General features: G+C 48.7%; 7 protein-coding genes across 7 annotated transcripts; 5 read left to right on the top strand and 2 right to left on the bottom strand.

Moving 5' to 3' along the window:
- Nucleotides 1–1,429: 1,429 nt before the first annotated feature.
- Nucleotides 1,430–3,191, bottom strand: BKA67DRAFT_689606 (uncharacterized protein; the record flags this gene model as incomplete). The annotated part of the gene is made up of 3 exons (XM_046109106.1): nucleotides 1,430–2,384; nucleotides 2,443–2,958; nucleotides 3,012–3,191. 3 exons carry the CDS (start codon nucleotides 3,189–3,191, stop codon nucleotides 1,830–1,832), a joined length of 1,251 nt encoding a protein of 416 aa, XP_045962710.1. The 3' UTR covers nucleotides 1,430–1,829.
- Nucleotides 3,192–3,761: 570 nt separating this feature from the next.
- Nucleotides 3,762–5,120, top strand: BKA67DRAFT_533628 (uncharacterized protein; the record flags this gene model as incomplete). Its single annotated transcript, XM_046099729.1, has 1 exon — nucleotides 3,762–5,120. The coding sequence occupies one exon, from the start codon at nucleotides 3,762–3,764 to the stop codon at nucleotides 5,118–5,120; it is 1,359 nt and encodes a 452-aa protein (XP_045962709.1).
- Nucleotides 5,121–6,706: 1,586 nt separating this feature from the next.
- On the top strand, nucleotides 6,707–12,328 carry BKA67DRAFT_656663 (uncharacterized protein; the record flags this gene model as incomplete). The annotated part of the gene is made up of 5 exons (XM_046106977.1): nucleotides 6,707–7,050; nucleotides 7,107–7,404; nucleotides 7,469–8,569; nucleotides 8,633–10,984; nucleotides 11,048–12,328. 5 exons carry the CDS (start codon nucleotides 6,707–6,709, stop codon nucleotides 12,326–12,328), a joined length of 5,376 nt encoding a protein of 1,791 aa, XP_045962708.1.
- A 403-nt stretch (nucleotides 12,329–12,731) lies between these two features.
- BKA67DRAFT_674481 (EthD domain-containing protein) lies at nucleotides 12,732–13,493 on the top strand. Its single transcript, XM_046108756.1, has 3 exons — nucleotides 12,732–12,986; nucleotides 13,095–13,291; nucleotides 13,363–13,493. The coding sequence occupies exons 1-3, from the start codon at nucleotides 12,795–12,797 to the stop codon at nucleotides 13,424–13,426; spliced, it is 453 nt and encodes a 150-aa protein (XP_045962707.1). The 5' UTR covers nucleotides 12,732–12,794; the 3' UTR covers nucleotides 13,427–13,493.
- Nucleotides 13,494–14,794: 1,301 nt separating this feature from the next.
- On the bottom strand, nucleotides 14,795–15,625 carry BKA67DRAFT_656661 (AHL acylase; the record flags this gene model as incomplete). The annotated part of the gene is made up of 1 exon (XM_046106976.1): nucleotides 14,795–15,625. One exon carries the CDS (start codon nucleotides 15,623–15,625, stop codon nucleotides 14,795–14,797), a length of 831 nt encoding a protein of 276 aa, XP_045962706.1.
- Nucleotides 15,626–15,945: 320 nt separating this feature from the next.
- On the top strand, nucleotides 15,946–16,819 carry BKA67DRAFT_558150 (uncharacterized protein). The gene has a single exon (XM_046102309.1). It carries the CDS (start codon nucleotides 16,006–16,008, stop codon nucleotides 16,804–16,806), a length of 801 nt encoding a protein of 266 aa, XP_045962705.1. The 5' UTR covers nucleotides 15,946–16,005; the 3' UTR covers nucleotides 16,807–16,819.
- A 609-nt stretch (nucleotides 16,820–17,428) lies between these two features.
- On the top strand, nucleotides 17,429–18,897 carry BKA67DRAFT_558149 (uncharacterized protein). The gene has a single exon (XM_046102308.1). It carries the CDS (start codon nucleotides 17,624–17,626, stop codon nucleotides 18,626–18,628), a length of 1,005 nt encoding a protein of 334 aa, XP_045962704.1. The 5' UTR covers nucleotides 17,429–17,623; the 3' UTR covers nucleotides 18,629–18,897.
- Nucleotides 18,898–18,950: the final 53 nt, after the last annotated feature.

Here is an 18,950-nt window from a genome sequence, read left to right as displayed (position 1 = left end):
AGCAAAATTATTGTCACCAACTTCACGCAGCCACATGCCTAGTATCAACATTGGGTAGGTCGTTGGCATCCGGCCTCGAAGACCATAGTGGGGGAGGGGCAAATGGTTCGGAGCTCAAAATCGCGGGAAGACACCCATGCAATCGACCCGGTACCTGCCCGTTGCCTTTTCTGACCCCCCCCCCCCCCCCCCCCCCCAAATAAGACAATCGTGTCGGTTCAGCTTTGTGAGGATATGAATGATCATAGCCGGAAGAACCATGTCATAATGCTGGATGCTGTATGGAATGCCACATGACCGCATTTCCAGGCGTTCTTTGGCTGCTTTCTATTGGTCTTTCAACCGAAAGCTATGAACTAAGCTTAGCGAGAGGGTTCTTCTGGCATACACGCATCTCTTATTCCGCACGTTGTGATAGGTAACGGCAGCGTCAGTCCTGTTGGCTCCTGTCAACCTTGCACGTCTTACACGACCTGCAATCCTGCAGATCCTACAAATCCTACAGAGACCAAACACTGCATGATTTTCCATTCGGTGTGTGAATGCTACCTCCAAGACCCTGGCAACATTCCCGAGTGATGTTCCTCGGAGTCCGTACAGGCAAAAGTTTCCCCAAACGCGAGTCTCAGGTAAGCCGCCCCGGATTATGCCGTGTCACTATCCAGCTTGCACACGATTTTCATGAGGCATTGGTCGCTTAGATAAGAACCCTAGATCCACGGGGTTTAGCCACTGGCTAGTTGACGTTGAGTTCCTGACTACGGTTGAGAACTTGATAGCTTTTATATAGCTACTTGCTCCCTAATGCAATATGGTCAACCACATCTGAAATGCTCTATACTGTGTACGGAAATGATGTGCCGGAAGGCCTATAGGCTGCCATAGAATGAAACGTTGTTTACCACCTGGCCGGTTTGCCGTGCTGCATTTTCACCTTCATTGGCTCGGATCATGATCCCTGGTGCCACCGTGCCATCGGAGCAAATCTGTAGTTCCAAAGTCGCAATATGTGAGATCTAGATCAAGCATAATGTCATGGCCCCGAAACGAGGCTCATAAAAACTGTTAATGTTCTTATCACCAGTATGCCAAGTTAATAAGCCACGCGTCATGGCAAGGTCTAGAATCTTACATACGCCAGAAATTCCGGGGTGTAGTTACGTGCCAGGTGCTAATCACCATTTCATGCCTTAATACTGTGCACCATGTTCTTTAGGCAACATTTGATCGTTCATTTACACCGACCAAAGTTATTCCTTGCGAAACTGTTTTCAATAGAGCGAAACTTCGCATGGCAAAGATGCACGCAACTCAGTTAACCTAGTAGTAACTGGGCGGTTCTCTCAGTAGCGCGGTACTCTGTACGCGTAGCGCTTACTGTACTTATGTGGCGCATTAATGTTGCAGCTGAATTCTCCACCAGCGCCATGAATGTTCAATCAGTTTCAATCCTCGCCTTTAGCAGGACTGCAGGCCACTTTCAACCAATCTCCTTGTAGAGTCTGCCAAAAGCAACTGCATTGGAGGTTGACCGATATCTCGCGATCATGTTAACAGGGAACATCGAGGGCATCTGAGAAATGTGGTACAAAAGACTGAGACGCAAAACTGGAGGCTTACACACTGCTCCTATACTGCACCATTGGCAAGTGAAGGTCAAGCCAGCGTGCAATTCCGGATTGTTAATATCGTGTCTCTATCATCTTCCTGTTAGACAGGGCTCGTCGTCTAACCCCACGTTGCCAACAGGTCAGCAATGATGCCTTTCCGAAGGCTTGACAGAAAAAAGTCGTCATGTATCTGGCATTAAAAGCAGATGTAGGTAGCCTCTATCTATTAGGCTTGACCTGATACAATATTTCCAGAGCACCAACCGCTTTACTGCGTGAAAAGATCTTTTTGTCAACGATCAGTCGGCCGTTGCCACCTCGTACATTTTCTATCAATTCCACGATATCTGCCAACTCCATACAATGCTCGTTTGTGAGGTGCAGTAAAGACATATCTAAAACGCGGGCGGACCTCTCCACACTGGGGGATGCAGAACCCGGCTCCGGCAGCAATGTTATCTCAAGGATCAAGCTAGCCGAGGGGTTAGCGCTAAGAATGCCAAAATGCGCACGTAATTCCCTGCTTATGTGGGCTCGAAGCCTGGGAATCGACATGGTTTGTGTGGGTGACGTGAAGCGGAGCAGGTATACAGCTGCGTCCTTGATTATCTGGGGCTCTCCGTCACCTCGCTCATGCACCATAATGCGTTTACTGTGTTGAGACTTATCGACCGTGTAGGCTACTGCGTCTGGATCCGGCGTCTGCACCACAAAGTGAAGGGCAGGGTAAAGGTCCGCCAAGGCTAAAACGTGAGCTACTGACTGGGATGTTACCTGCAAGGATATAAGCATGAAAGGTGCGACAAGCCTGATGAGAAACAACGAAACTGACATCTACTATGCAAGCATCGCCTAAGCTGCCCCAGTCAAGACTGTCCAGTGGCTCTATCGAAGCCCCATCGTCCACCACATTGGTCACATCACGGAGGAAGGCAGCCCATTGGAGCTGCAATTTCGGGCGTTGTTGACAATGCAACTGGAACGACTGTGATGTGTTGGATGCCACGGCATAAGCACTCTCGCGCGGGTCATCCGACTGCCCGTGACGCTCCGTAGTTGAAGCCATGTGCAACGCAGCAGGGCAGGCAATCTCGGCCAAGAACATGGCTGCATCCAGATGAGAAGGCCTGCTAACAAAGCTCGCTGATAGTTCCGTATGAGCCATCTCGCCAGAGTTGGGTTCTCGAAGAAACCCTACCATGGCCATCATACGCAAAACACGGTGAAGCTGTAGCTCTGAAACACCTGTCAGGTCCGCAATGTCCTGAACGCGAACGCTACCATGGAGAGGTACGCACGCGAGGATCTGGAAATGTCCCAGCCATTGAAGGCATGCGAGAACTTGAGCCTATGTAATCAACTCAGGATCAGGGAAAAGGTATCGAAGGTGGGTTAAGCTACCTGTAAGGCAAGATGTTGAAGAAAGTCTGTCGGCTGGAATAGCAAGGTCTGTAAGTGAAATACGATTGTGAGGAGGTCCCGCCGCGTGCGGGATGTCTCTGCAGAGCCAGTTCGACACTGGTCTGAATACACCTTGGCAGTATTTGCGAGGTTGTCAATATATGTCTCGAATTGATTCATACTGGTCATCATAAGAATATTGCTTTCCACAATGCCCATGCAAAATCCGTACTCAAGGGTTAGTAAGCGTTTGTCAAAGGTTGAAGCCCCACGGCACGCTTCATGTACTAGCTATCTATATAGTACTGCGTCGCCTTGTCATTGTCCTGTAATCTGAGGAACATCGGTTCCAACGACAAAGTTAAAAGCAAAGTGTGTGGAGACCAGGAGAAATGCCACCGTAAGCTGACTCCTTGGCGCCTTCACGCTGCATGTCTGCATGTCACTTGCATATAAAATGTACTTTGTACGAGCGATACATCCATCACGATTGTATCGGGTACCGAAGTATCTGATCTCAGCAGTCGGACGCCGACTCCCATGAGAATACTGATTCGGATACCGCGTCACGTCTACAGAGACACGCACTTTTCAATTGATCTCCCGGGCCATATTCTGTACAATGTTCGTAAGTCGTAATATAATCAGTAGTCTCAAAAAGAATCCACAGAATTCGAGCCAATGTTTTACCGTAGAATGATCATCAGGTTCGATTTGTTCACATATCATCTTTAACCACCTCCCACTAACATGTCTGCGCCTGAATCCTTACACGTGGTGAACTTAGCCCCTGCACAGGTGGGAATCTGCCCTGGGATCCAAAATAGTTCGCCTGATGTAGTCAAAGTTGCAAATCGTCTCCTTCAAAAGAACCACGACGAATTCCATATCTTCTGGCGTGACTTCGCCGGCCACAATCACACGGCGCATAATGTGCTGACACGACTTGCTTTGGGCGCCGACGAGACAGATCTGGAGAACGGTTTCGTTGACAACAAAACAGATCAGCGTCCTCGGCCACCTGTGGATGAGCAAGTCGTTCGTGAGCTCGGCACCGATGGTGGGTTCTACAAGCTGCTCGGGGAAGTCAACCATTACACCAACTTCCTCGTCTTCTTCGAGCGCGAGATAGATCAGAAGGGCTGGCGAGAGGTCATCCAAGAGTACTGTTTCGGCCGCACGCGTAACTCTGATACACTTCTTGCCCGCTTGTTTGAGGGTGCTTTCCATCCCATCATTCACCTTGGGTTGGGTGTCGAGTTTGAACAGCCAAGCATAATTGCGGAGGCTCTCTCACAAGCGGCCAGCGACCATGCCTTTGGAGCCGACCCCTTTATGCGGAATGCGGAAGCCAGGGCTCTCCAGATCCCTGACGGGACCGAGAGTCGTCTATTGGTCGATTTGATCCACGAAGTGAGGATCAATGAGAAGACTCGTACCGCGGCACGCTGGGATGATTTCCAGTGGAAGATGAAGAATGGCGTTCTGGGTCGTGGGATGGAAGACATAGCGGCGCTGGCCGCCCAGTATCGTGTAAAACCCGACACGTTAGAACGGCAGACGGCTGAGATGATCAGCTGCTGCTCCTATTTCGCTGGTGCTGCTCAGAAGCCCGGCAAAGCTCGCAAGATTGACTTTTTCTACATGCACGATGTCACCAGCTCCATTTTCAACACCGTCTTCAACCGCCAGTCATGGATCCGTGTCGAGGACAAAGTGCGTTTGCTTGAGCACAAAGCGCGCTTTGATTTGGTCTGGTACGCAACTTGCGGCGCGCCCGAACTTCACATCGAAGATATCGAGAATTTCACGACAGGGGCTAGTGCTGATTGGGGTTGGGATGAAATGTTCCGCGTTTCTAAAGGTCTTCGCGATGATGGTCACGTAGCCAAGTTTGTACGGGCAGTCAAGAATGGCGAGGAAGTTTCCAAGGAATTTGAGGACGAAACCTTTCCTGTCAAAGGGGACATGTGGCTCAAGCTTGCCCACATGGCTTATGAAACAACGGTTGGGCTTCCGGATGACGAAAAGTGGCTCCCCTTTGTAGGCTTCGACCAGCCTTGGGGAAGGGTTCCTGATCTCAAAGAGCACCAGGCACTCAGCGATTGAATTAAATAGATCCTATAACAGCGGTCGACAGTACTAAATTTCCTGCAACAAAGATACTGGAACAAAACCCGTGCTAGTATGGACCAGTGCGCAATTGGTTGTGGGCCCAGGAACATCGCCGACTTCGATGAGATTCTCTGTTGGGTTCATCCCACAGATCAGATAGTGTAGTGCTTCATATACGCCCGATCTAGATACAAATAGCAAATTGTCTAGAGTCCCCGGGCCCAAGCGGATATCTCAACCTCTCACCGGTTGGCTACCAATGACCCTAATCTTGATTGAATCCCTATGCTACCAAGCAGCAGTGTTGAAATTGACAGCACTTGGGATTCTGAGGGAAATTACGATGCTTGTTGTGGACAAAGACTCATCATGTGTGCTTTGACTACTTAGGGTTGAGAGCTTTATGAAATGAGTTTCTTCTACTGTCATTATCGGTATCGTTCGAGCCCCATATTCTCCATCTACCAAGTCTTGATTGCAGCACAGCCAACGTGGTTGAATTCTCTATATACACTGAAAATTCATATCGCTCTTGTAAAATATGACGCTCCGAAAAGGTGTCAAGGACATCAAGCGACGAAAAGAGGTGAACCTATGGGGAATTCCATGTTTGAGGAACAATCAAAGAAAGTTGAACAATGGAGAAAGAATAAACATATACACTGCGAGAATTGGAGAAGAGTCTCTAGAAAGCGTTGTGAATATGTAACATAGAATACACAATGCATCAGGGAGCTTTTTTGTACTGATTGGACAAAATCACAAGCTTCAGACTATAACATAGCGAGGTGAAAGGAGGCAGATTCGATGTCTCGCTAGTCCCTTCAGCCACTTTAGAGTTTACTGTTACTCAGGAGATATTTCTCCAACACTTTTGGCTGTACTTGCGCGAGAACAAATGGACATGTACATAATTCTTCTTGATACAGGTTCACTAGAGAGAATGCGCAATTTGCTTTGTCGCATGAAACAATACGGTGGTCTCACGTAGACTAGTCTAGAGTAATGTAGTGGAGATTGGGATGCACAGAGTTATCAGTATAATATTCATAGGATTGTCAACTCCTCATGTGAGCGTCGAAGTCTGTCGGCTTTTGGCACTGGTTGCAAGGATGTAAATCGGTGGTTCTCCGTTCGGTCTTCGGGAAATGTTTGTTGTCAATTCTTCAAAACATACGCGGAACTCCGCCCATCGGGTTTTGTGTCAACGGCCAGAGTAAGCTCAAAGCACAGCGAAGCTTATGATGGTATATTCGTCGGAAAATGACCAGGCTGAAAATCGGCAGAAGTACTTGTCCTCTTGGGAATCCTTCTACTCCACTTGGCATCGGAATACACTGATATTGTCTGCGGCATCTGAGTCCGTGGCCCATGCCAGCTTCAAAGATCAATCTGCTTATTGTTCAATGCGTCTTTGCAATTTTACCCAAGTGCATTAAGCTATTAGTTTGGCTGTAAAGTTAGGCAACAATATTCATGAAAAGTTTCATTGGCCTCATTCATTTTCAATTTCTGTTTCTAAACTGGATATCGCAGCCAGTCTTGGGTCTCCGTACCCAAGCTCCAACACCTCGTCGACCATGGCCATCGAAACGCCCCCTTCTGTCGCATGTGGAGAACAGAGCAAGATGGAAGTCGTTTATTTCAGCAATGAATTCCCCAATGAAGACCTTCAGGACCTTCTTCGTCGACTTCACCGCCACAGCAAAGATAGGCAACATCATATCCTAGCCAGGTTCTTTGAAGGAGCCACACGTGTCGTCCGGGAAGAATTACGACTAATTCCTGCCTCTTTGAAAGCGTTGATACCGACATTTGAGAGTGTCCTGGAATTTGGAGACTACCCTGACCTGCGCAAGGGGCCCCTTGGCGGGTCTATAGATGGCATTCTGCTATGTTTAGTCGAGCTTGGTGCCTTCATAGGGTCTGTTATCTTCCTGCCGCATACGCAAATCTCAGCCAGTTGACCGACGAAAATAGGTACTTTGAGAAACAAGCCGAATTCGACTTTGACCCTCAGACGACATGCCTCTCAGGGTTGGGTATAGGCCTCTTAGCGTCAGCAGCCATTTCGCTTGCTTCGACGTTAGCAGATATCGCGACCACTGGCGCTGAAGTTGTGCGCATTGCTTTCCGCTTAGGCATTCACGTCACCGAGGTGTCGGAGAACCTAGAGCCTCGCGATACATCTCGCCAGCCTGACTCGTGGGCGTGTGTGATCCCTGATGTATTACCAAGCGACGTCCAGCGAGAACTCGACATTGTCCACAAAAACGAAGTAAGTCGTATCTATCTCATACGCGACCGAACTCCTAAAATAAGATTGCTAACCTAAAGCATAGGGAACGGCTGAGCTTAGCAAAATCTTCATCAGCGCACGGAGCCCAACATCGGTGACGATTAGTGGCCGTCCTTCAAGTCTCACAGCCCTCTTCCGTGACCACGATTTCTTTCGCAACAACAAGTATATATACCTACCTGTATTCTCGGGACTATGCCATGCAGCCCATATTTATGGTCATGAAAACGTTCGAAGCATTGTCCACACGCCGCAATTGGAACAGTTGGATTCGAAATTCGTTCCAACCATAATGGTTCTTTCAACAGGAACAGGTAATCCTTACTCTACTAAGAGCGCGTTGGAACTTTTGGAGCAGGTCGTCTACGAGATATTGACCAAAGCCATCGAGTGGAGCAACGTCGTCAACGCCATAACTTACATAGCTGGGGATTGTAGAGCAACTGAATGTGAGGTCTTCATGTTTCAAATGTCCCGCCCAGTACTCGAGCTCACGGAATCACTGGAAAAGTTGCCAGAGCTCAGCACTACAACACGGGCCATTACGCCATGGATCAGCAGCTCGTCTGGGCAATCTGAAACCCCAAGAGGGCCGATGCAATCGAAGATTGCTATTGTGGGGATGTCGTGTAGGTTACCGGGCGGTGCAACCGACACCGAAGGATTTTGGAACATTTTGGAACAAGGGCTCGACGTTCACAGAGAAATTCCCGCTGATCGTTTTGACGTGAGCACGCATTGTGATGAGACGGGCAAAAAGATGAACACGAGCCATACTAGATATGGCTGCTTCATTGATCATCCAGGCTTATTCGACGGCGCATTTTTTAACATGTCTCCCCGAGAGTGTGAGCAGACGGATCCAATGCAAAGACTAGCACTGGTGACAGCTTATGAAGCTCTCGAGCGGTCGGGCTTTGTCCCAAATCGTACAAGATCAACCAATCTCCACCGTGTTGGCACCTTTTATGGCCAGGCCGCTGACGATTATCGCGAAGTCAATGCGGGTCAGGAGGTCGATACGTATTACATTCCAGGTGGTTGTCGGGCTTTCGGCCCCGGTCGTATCAACTACTTCTTCAAGTTTTGCGGGCCTAGTTTCAGCATTGACACGGCTTGTTCATCAAGCCTTGCCACTATCCAGGTACGTGCATAGCTTCGACGTATCAATCAACGACACTCTGAATACTAATAGGATATCATATAGACTGCTTGTACCTCCCTGTGGGCTGCGGATTGTGATACAGCGGTAGCTGGTGGAATGAACGTGCTTACCAACTCCGATGGCTTTGCAGGCCTTAGTAAGGGGCATTTCCTAACCAAGGGGCCCAACGCCTGTAAGACATGGGATGCTGAAGCCGACGGGTATTGCCGTGCAGACGGGGTAGGATCTGTAGTCCTGAAAAGACTAGAAGATGCTGAAGCCGACAACGATCCTATTCTCGGGGTCATCCTCAGCGCCGGGACTAATCACTCAGCTGAAGCCATTTCAATCACACATCCTCACGCAGGAGCTCAATCTATGCTGATGCGACAGATATCCAATCGTGCGGGGCTCAATCCTCTCGATGTCAGCTACGTCGAAATGCATGGAACGGGCACCCAAGCTGGCGACTTAGTCGAGATCAAATCCGTGACCGATGTATTCGCCCCGTCCAACCGTCATCGGAATCAGCCGTTGTATATCGGTGCGGTGAAGTCTAACATTGGACATTCCGAGGCAGCAGCTGGAGTTACTGCTTTACTCAAAGTTCTTCTGATGTTTGAGAAGAATAAGATTCCACGCCATATTGGCGTCAAAACCGGCGTTGTCAACCCCGGATTCCCAAAAGACCTGGAGAAGCGCAAAGTTTACATTCCGTTCGAGGAGCAACCATGGCCCCATGTCCTCGGGAAGAAGCGGGTGGCTATAGTGAACAACTTCAGCGCTGCTGGAGGCAATTCATCTCTCGCTGTTGAAGAAGCACCTATTCGGGAACGAACGCATAAAGACCCCCGCACAACTCACGTCATCGCTGTTTCTGCTAAGAGCTCGGTCTCCCTAAAGGGTAACGTGGAACAGCTGATCGCCTATCTGGAGGCAAATCGGGATGTTCATCTATCTGACCTGTCATATACCACGACCGCCCGAAGATATCATCATAAATATCGTGTTGTTCTGTCTGCTTCTGATATCAACACCGCGAAACAAGTACTTTCAGCCGCGTATGCCACCGTGGAACAAACGAAGCCCATTTCGGCACTCAGTGCACCGTCGGTGGTTTTTGCTTTTACTGGCCAAGGCGCATCGCACAAGTCAGCCAATGTGCAGTTTTTCCACTACTCAAACGCTTTCCGAACTCATATATTACATCTGGATGCGCTAGCGCTACGATGTGGTTTCCCATCCTTCATTTCCGCTATTGATGGAAGCTTTCCTGAAGACCACACCCACAGCCCTCTTGTCACACAACTAGCTCTTACTTGTACTCAAATAGCACTGGCCAAGTACTGGAGCTCGCTCGGTATAAAGCCGAATCTGGTGATTGGCCATAGCCTGGGCGAGTATGCAGCCTTGTGTGTTGCTGGTGTACTATCTGCCAGTGATGCAATATTCCTTGTTGGCCACAGAGCAAAATTGCTTGAACAGAGATGTCAAGTTGGCAGCCACAAGATGATGGCAGTCAAAGCCTCACTTTCTAACATCGAGAAAAGTTTGGAGGGCACAAAGTTGCAGTATGAGGTTGCTTGTATCAATGGACCAATTGAGATTGTACTCAGCGGGCCCAGCACCGAGATTGAAGCAGTGGGTAACGCCTTGAAAGCGGCTGGCCACCGCTGTATCATCCTTGATGTCTCGTTTGCATTCCACTCGTCACAGACTGATCCGATACTGGAAGACTTTGAGACTACAGCCAAGCAATCGGTCGTCTTCAAAGCACCAAACCTGCCGGTAATCTCGCCTCTCCTCCGCAAGGTAGTATTTGGCGCAAAATCTATCAACGCCAATTACCTCAGTCGCTCCACTCGAGAAACAGTCGACTTCGTCAGTGCACTTCAAACTGCCCAGAAATTGAACCTCGTCGATGAGAAGACGGTTTGGGTCGAACTTGGCCCTCACCCAGTGTGCGTGAACTTCGTCAAATCTAGCATCCCCGGAACAATTACAACCGTTCCTACACTTCGCAGAGGTGAAGATAGCTGGACTACAATGGCACGCAGTCTTGGAGAGTTGCATTGCCGTGGTATCGAAATTGACTGGAACGAGTTCCACCGCCCATTCGAGGGAGCCCATATGGTCCTTAACCTTCCCACGTACAAATGGAACGACAGAAACTACTGGTTGCAGTACAATGGAAACTGGGCACTCACCAAGGGGAATACATTTTATCTCAGTGACTCACCAGCAAGTCTTCGGGGCTCTGATTCCGGACTGCATACTTCTACGGTCCAGCACATCATCGAGGAAACCATTGAAGGTGCTGCCGGAATGGTTGTAATGCAGTCAGATCTGTTGCAACACGATATGCTCGCGGCTGTCCATGGTCATCAGATGAATGGGTGTGGTGTGGTTACGTCGGTAAGTTTACTTTTTGGAAAGAGTGCGTTGTGACTACATGAATCGTGGCTAATATTCAATCAGTCTATTCATGCTGATATCGCCTTCACACTCGGTAATTACTTATACCGAAAGTTCTATTCCAGTGCAACGAAAGTTAGTGTGAACATGAACGTTGCCAACCTTGTGGTGGTGAAAGGTCTCGTAGCAAAGAAGAAGCATGATACGACGCAGTTTCTCCGCGTCTCTATCAAGACTACGGACATAAACACGAATCATGCCGAACTGCAATGGCACAATGTTCAGGATAATGGAATGCCTGAGGATGAACCTTTCGCTACCGCGGACCTCTATTATGAAGATGCTGAGGAATGGCTAAGTTCATGGTCTCCAATTGGTCACTTGGTTCAGAGTCGGGTTGATACTCTGAAGAGGATGGCTAGCGATGGAACAGCAAACCAATTATCTCACAAGATGGCTTACGCGCTGTTTAAACATAACCTCGTCGATTATGCCGAGAAATACAGGGGCATGCAGTCGGTCACTATGCACGAACTCGAAGCCTTCGCTGATGTAACCCTGAAGAGCGAAGGTACTGGTACGTGGACCATGCCACCGCATTTCATCGACAGTGTCGCTCATCTTGCGGGATGCATTATGAACACTTCCGACGCCATCGATCAAAAGGCTAATTTCTGTGTAACTCCGGGGTGGCGGTCTATGAGATTCGCCCGTCCTTTGGTTGCCGGGGGCAAGTACAGGTCCTATGTCAAGATGATCCCAACTGCAGAAGACCCTTCAATTTACTTGGGAGACCTCTACGTCATGCAGGATGATTCTATCATGGGTATGGTAGGGGGAATGAAATTTCGCCGATACCCACGCATCCTTCTCAACAAATTCTTCTCTGCACCTGAAGATCACTCTGCGACACTCGCAAAAGTACCAAAGCAGCTGCAAAATCCTGAGCCTGCACATGCTCAGGGACCCAAAAAGTCAGCACCCCTGACTTCCAACCCCGTGGTAGTTGCCCCTAAGACTTCATCATCCGAGAAGATGGCCCCCCATATGGCAGAAATTGTACTCCCAACTGTTCCAGACATTGCGACTGAGCAAGACACCTCTGATGAGGACGATAACACTATTTCTAAAGCTATGGCGCTCATTGCCAGGGAGGCAGGTATCTTAGTTTCAGACTTGCAGGATGACGCCATGTTTAGTGATTTGGGATTGGACAGCTTGCTCAGTCTCGTTGTCGCCGAGAAGTTCCGTGAGGAGCTTGGTATAACCGCCAGCGGAGGTTTGTTTCTTGAATATCCATTGGTTGGGGATTTGAAAACCTGGCTGAAGGAGTACTATAGCTAGTACGCTGCGATGGAAGCGAATTTGAGACTTTCTAATAGACTGGGTATTTTCCTATAACTTAAGCGTGGCCGCACAGTCTGGTTCTTCGTTATTCTGTGACATCTATGTGTGGATGTGCTTCAGCTTTCCCCAGAAACCTTCCATTCCTCAGGCTTACCTGTCGGTGACTATATAAGAAACATTTTGCCTCGAACGCATTCTACATGCAGCCAAGAGAGTGGGCTATAGTGTAAGAGATGACTGTGTCGCTTATCCAAATTCCCCGGCTTTACGGTACGAAGAAAGAGTTGGCCCACAAAATCGGCCTTCTAGCTACCGGTTCACAAAAAAGTATACTTATATCGTGGATATCCACTTTCTTTGTCCAACAGTTCTTGTGCTGTCGAATCTCTATTTATTTACTCGTCTTTTTTCAATCTCCGAACTCATTGCGCACATACCACAAGTCGAATTCTGGATATTGAAAATGGCAACCAATACCAACTCGCCAGAAACCACACGAATTCCTAACGATCAGAATAAACTCCTCTGTCTTACTATTTGCGGTTATCGCAAACCCGGCATGAGTGAGGAAGCCTATCGACACCATATGACGAACATCTCGGCGCCGATGACCAAGGACTTGATGGCGCAATATGGAATTGTGCGATGGACCCAGGTCTGTTTTGCACCACCTATCGTCTTCCACTTTCATTGCTGCTCACCTTCTGCGCTTATCGAATATTCTGCTGCGCACAACCAGCAGATATTGACATGCCGCTTATAGATCCACAATACATCTGCCACACGCGCACAAATGGCCGAGCTTTTTGACCCTCAATTCGCCAATGTGGCAGATTATGACTGCTTCAGTCAAGCCGTTTTCAAGAGCGTCGAAGATTACAAAAGGATGAAACAGGACCCATGGTACAAGGAACATCTCATGGGCGACCACGAGAATTTCGCGGACACCAAAAGGAGTCGGTATGTCACAATGAAATCTTAAGCACATAGTTTGCCTTGGTGCAGACACATAGCGGCTTACATTTTCAAAGCATGACAATCGGCTGGTACCAAGAGTTCGTGAGGAATGGACAAGCCGTCAACGAAGGCGAATAGTGATATTTTGATACAGTCCCAGACTTATCTCAGTTGTAAAGGATAGTACCCAGCAACTTATGTCGTCAATAAACTACATAGGTTCTCACGTATTTGGTAGTACTGAGGTCAGTGTGACTGCGTTGTCTGACATTATGGCACTTCCAACTAGGTTCCATGGCATTGAGGCAAACCATTTCGAGCAGTGGGTCCGCCCATGATAAAATTTCAATAACATCTGCGTAACAGAACTCAAAAATAATCCACCCTTGGAACAACATCAACTTTGCTATAGCACAGGAGCTTGCATTCTGATACAAAGACAGTCGGATCGCCGATTACTGGAGTCGTGCTAGCGCACCTTGATTCCCGATCCTGGACTTTATTGCTGGACTAATGAGGCTAATGGATGCATGTACGTTCCATTGGTGCTCATTCAATACCCTGTCTAGGTTCCAATAGCTTGCTGTGGGAACAACGATACTCGGATTCCGATTGATGGGCGCCCTTTACCGAATGTCTCCACTGTATGCCCCGAGTGTGGAGGTGGCTGCGGACCCGTAAGCTCAGTCGCATCATACTTCTGCAGTAAACACAAGGGTAGTGTCGGGAAGACTTCAAGTATGGAAGGAATTACAGCGACCGTAGGCGCTCCTGTGCCACGGTAATGAAGACCAGCGGGGTCCGAAGGGTCCAAAATGCATCGACATACCCATTGTATTGCCAAAAGCAGCTAGGCCCAAAGCAGCCTTGTGCTTTTGTAGCCGTTGTCGCTTTACCCGAGCCCGATAAGATTGCTTTGGGTACTGCACATATGGTTTCCACTAGAATGATCGATAGATTCAAACTCCTTGAATGAGAGGTCAGAGTGTCACTTGAAGATGCTAAAGACAGGGTTGGGTTATTTTTCAGCTACATTTCATTTGCGAAACAAAGACGCATTCGCGGGCGCTAGGAAATGTGTTTGAAATTTGTATAGCGTTGTCATAGATGTCTCCACGTCTTGAATTACATTAAGTCCATAGTGGGTAAGGTTTCCACTGACTGAAACACGCTACATAGGTGGTGCCAAAGCAAAATATTCATCTGCTTGGCATGATCAGAAAATAGCCACCTCGCGCAAAGACTGCTTAAACAAACGCTTTATTGCAGGTAAGCCCATAGTATATGCAAAATTGTTCTTTGTTTCAGAGCATGAAGGAAGGCAGATTATCGCAACGATTGAGAACGGAATTTCCATGATGAGTCCTTCAAAGTAATGTGGTGAGAGGGGATGCATACGGCACGAACAGACAACGGCTGTTGAACAGCAAGGATATCAAATTTTAAATGCTTCTTTTTTTTAAACGATGAGATTCGTTAATGTAGCAGTTCATGATATCAATTTGCTCAAGCGGCAACATCTCCCAAGAATTTTTCCAGCACGGGGTTGAAATCAGCTGGCTTCTCCCATACTGGGCAGTGCTTCCCATTCTGGATTTCGATGACCTTGCCAGACCACAGATTACCGTACTTCAAGCCCTTGATTTTGTTGTTGTCCAGATGAGGCTCGTCCGTGCCTACAACAACTGCCAGGGGGACGTTCGTCTCGGCTGCCAGCTTTTGCTGATCGGAACAATCGCCACACCCGAGATTAGTAAATAGAACACGACGAGCTTTGGAGTCGGTTCGGATGGCAGACTCGGCCATCCACTGCTCCCAAGGCCCCCCTGTGGCCCTTTTTGAGAATGCGGTGAGTTCCTCGTCGGACAAGTCCTCACGCATGTTCCACCTCGTACGTTCGTCGTCCAGAGGCTTGCCCCAAATCGGCACCAGCAGCGAACCAACAATGACGATACCCTTGACGCCGCTGAACAGGGGCAGTATCTCGACTGCAATATGGCCTCCGAGAGACCAGCCAACTAAAACGACCTCACTGATGTCGAGCTTGTTCAGCACCTCCACGCAAGCCTTGGCGTAGGCGGGCATTGTGTAAGTGTGGGCTGGATCTTTCGCATCATCAGATTCGCCGTGCCCCGGTAGATCAACGGCTATCACTCGGCGGGTTGAAGTAATGTTCTGGTTGAGCAAAACTGGCTTGAAGATATGTCTGCTAGAAGAGTTTCCGTGAATGCAGAATACCGGGGGAAGGCTACCGGACCCAAAGGAGCGGTATGCCACCCGACCATAGCTTGTTTCAACAAGTGTGGGTGCGGGTCTGGGCTCAGAAGGGTTGGACATGGTGAAGTTTGCGTAGAGAGACACTATGGTAAAGATCCTGCTGCGTTGATGCTATTTACTTGCTATCGTATATTTGCCATTATTAACAGATCAACTTATATGACAAGTGAGGCGAACAGATGAGTAGCCCATCCTGCAGTAAGCTCCTCGGATGTGGGTTGGACACTCCATTCGGATGCCGATAGACAACCGGTGCGCACAAGGTTTCGGATTATATGTCAGCCTATAGCAATCCCGAAACCCGTTATTAGTGCGAACGCTTCGAATCTCATTCTTAGCTTGTGAAATAAGTCGTGAATAGTATCCAAACTGTCTTTGTCCTCGGATCTTACGAGACGGGTACCTAACTTGCGAGATAGACGCAGGAAGAACGTTCCAAAATGACCAAAACAATGGCCAACAACAAATACGCAATCTTCGGCGCTACAGGCAAGAGTGGCAGTGCCCTCATTGAGGTGCTGCTTGCATCTTCACCAGACAATATCATCCACGCCTACTGCCGGAACGCTGCAAAACTCACCAACCTTTTCCCCGAAGCTGTCAATTCCAAGCGCATCGTCGTCTTCGAGGGCAATATTCACGATGTCAAGCTGTTTGCTGAGTGCGTTCGGGGCTGTGGTACAGCTTTTCTCTCGGTCACCATGAATGATAACATCCCCTACGTACACGTAGCCGAAGATACTGCGCGTACCATAATCACTGCGCTCCAGCAGAACATTCGCGCAGACAGCCAACTGGTCGTGCCCAAGCTTGTGGTGCTCTCCTCGGCAAGTCTCGAGCCAAGCATGTGCCAAAATCTGCCGCGCATCTTCCACTGGATCGTCACCCACGCCAACTCGCATGTCTACGAGGATCTTCGGCGTGCGGAGCGTGCACTGCGTGCGGAAGGCGACTGGGTCTCAAGCATCTTCATCAAACCAGGCGGTCTATCAGTTGACGAGGCGCGAGGCTATAAGCTCAATCTTTACGAACAGGATACCTTTGTATCTTATAAGGACTTGGCGGGTGCCATGATAGAGGCTGGGAGTGATCCGGATGGCCGTTATGATATGAAAGATGTTTCCGTCAACAATTTATCAGGCAGTGCGAGATTCCCACCAACATTGCCGCTCCTGGCATTAAGTGGGTTGCTGAGGTGTTTCTTCCCCTGGCTCCATCCTTATATGCCTTATTTCGGATAGACGTATAATACGCGTACTAAGTGCAATGCCACCTATATGTCGAAAAATAGCAGTTCATGTCTATACTCGGTGAAAATGATTTCCCAGCAACTTGGCTTAGCTCATGCACTCGTTATGACACCAACTTTAAAAATAGGAGGCACAATCCAATAAGCCTACGTCCCTGCATGTTTTTCACCTAAACTACTTGACCTTGGTTCGCAGTAGGTGGCGTCATGTAACTCTGGGCTTGACGAAACAGCTTGGCTTTGCTTTTGTCTTACATTGTCTCACCACATGACACAGGGGTCTGACCAGAGACCTTCATAGCTTATTGTAGTAATTACGATGGAACAGTACATGCAATAACAATGGTGCACCCAATACCGGTCGGGTAACGGGCTCGTCGGGCGCCGGAGGGGTACTTTTACATATCGACAAACATTTGTTTCACGGACCTAAGAACCACCACCCGTCCTTATGCCTGAAGAAAGGCGCTCTGAGTTGATGTTGATTGGACCAGTCCTACAACCTCCGATCTCCGAGGTGTGACAACCCCTGCCACATATTTGCTCGCACTTTTCGAAAATGCCGATGGGTCTGAAATAAGTGTTGTGTAGCAATGAGCATCTCAAGCAATTGGACTTCCTTTGGATCAAGCATTCGCATGCACTGGAATTCGGAAATTTACCCATCCGTAAGACGTGCCTCCGCAACCACTTAAGAATTGATTTAGGTCACCTTGGACTTGTAAACATACACTGTTCTTCGCTTGTAGTAACCTCGTTCCGCATCTCTTCACCCCACCCCGCGAAAGTCGCATTGCACTACCATAAATATGCCTGGGGGTGACGGAACACCAGGCCATATGGCCAAATTTATCGGGGCTCAATTGTTTAGCAATGCCCCGAAGCCTACAACAAGCTTCGCAGGGCAGACCATCATCATTACCGGGTCAAACACGGGGCTAGGGTACGAAGGCGCTAAACACGTCCTCAACTTGGGATGCACCAAGCTTATCATAGCGGTGCGCTCAGTGGAGAAGGGCGAAACTGCTAGGCGCTCTCTCATAGAATCAACTCGATGCGATGCAAGTATCATCGAGGTATGGCCCATCGATCTTACTAGCTACGACAGTGTGAAGGCTTTTGCCGAACGCGCGGACCGAGAGCTAGAGCGCCTCGACGTTCTCCTAGAAAACGCAGGAGTCGCCTCGGTGGAGTGGAATTGGGTTGTAGATAATGAGCGGATGGTGACGGTGAACGTCGTCTCGACCTTCCTTCTAGCCTTCCTCATGCTACCTAAGCTCAAAGCTACAGCCGCCAAGTTCAACACGAAGCCGCATTTAACGATCGTGACAAGCGACACGCACTTCTTGGTCGACTTCAAGGAGGGGGACGCGCCCGAGGGAATCTTCAACAGGCTAAACGACAAAGCCAAGTCGCTGAAGACCCAGAGCGAGCGTTACCCAACCACCAAACTGATGCAGGTGTTCATTGTTCGGGAATTGGCCGCTCGTTTGCCAAAGGAAACGACTCCTGTCATCATCAATTGCACAAACCCCGGCATGTGCCACAGCGAGCTGTCGCGTGAGTTGGATGGCATGCAAATCCGGATTCTGAAGTTCTTGCTTGCAAGGACATCAGAAGAAGGCTCTCGGAATCTGATCGCTGGGGCAAGCGGCGGAATAGATACACACGGTCAATACTTGGATGTGGGAAAGGTGAAAACGCCTGCAACTGTTGTTGTTGGCCCTGGCGGCGCAGAGAGGCAGAAGCGCTTATTCAACGAGCTCATTGAGAAGCTGGAAAAGATCGTACCAGGGATATCTGCTAACCTATAAAGGCCAGCAGCTTCATCGTCTCATGTCATTACTTTTCTGTTTGAGTCTTTTGCTCCTTTTTCAAATTTCTTATTCCGGACCAATCTAGGGAGCTGTAGATGGTCTAGGATAATGGTGCGGATCTTTAGGGATGATCTGTTGGATGATCTGCTGGATGATATTTTGGATGATATTTTGCTACAAAAACCCAGGCTGGGTTCCTGAAAGATACCATAGTTTGATAACAGTCATGTTGGCACGGTTTAATTCATTGAATATTCCTATTGTCGTCTTTCTGGTTCTCTGAACCTTGCTGCCTACCTCTAAGTTGCTTTATTGACTG

Source organism: Truncatella angustata (genome assembly GCF_020726525.1).
Source record: "Truncatella angustata strain MPI-SDFR-AT-0073 chromosome Unknown BKA67scaffold_2, whole genome shotgun sequence".
Lineage (NCBI taxonomy): Eukaryota > Fungi > Ascomycota > Sordariomycetes > Amphisphaeriales > Sporocadaceae > Truncatella > Truncatella angustata.
Note: the sequence above shows the minus strand (reverse complement) of the source record. Positions and strands in the feature narration are given on the sequence as shown.

What these genes read in the sequence shown, in the direction of transcription:
- BKA67DRAFT_674481 (XM_046108756.1), top strand. Translation starts at nt 12,795, where the DNA reads ATGGCAACCAATACCAACTCGCCAGAAACCACACGAATTCCTAACGAT. An exon ending in GAATTGTGCGATGGACCCAG is followed by an intron (nt 12,987 to 13,094) that starts GTCTGTTTTGCA and finishes TGCCGCTTATAG; the next exon opens with ATCCACAATACATCTGCCAC. An exon ending in GCGGACACCAAAAGGAGTCG is followed by an intron (nt 13,292 to 13,362) that starts GTATGTCACAAT and finishes ACATTTTCAAAG; the next exon opens with CATGACAATCGGCTGGTACC.
- BKA67DRAFT_558150 (XM_046102309.1), top strand. Translation starts at nt 16,006, where the DNA reads ATGACCAAAACAATGGCCAACAACAAATACGCAATCTTCGGCGCTACA.
- BKA67DRAFT_558149 (XM_046102308.1), top strand. Translation starts at nt 17,624, where the DNA reads ATGCCTGGGGGTGACGGAACACCAGGCCATATGGCCAAATTTATCGGG.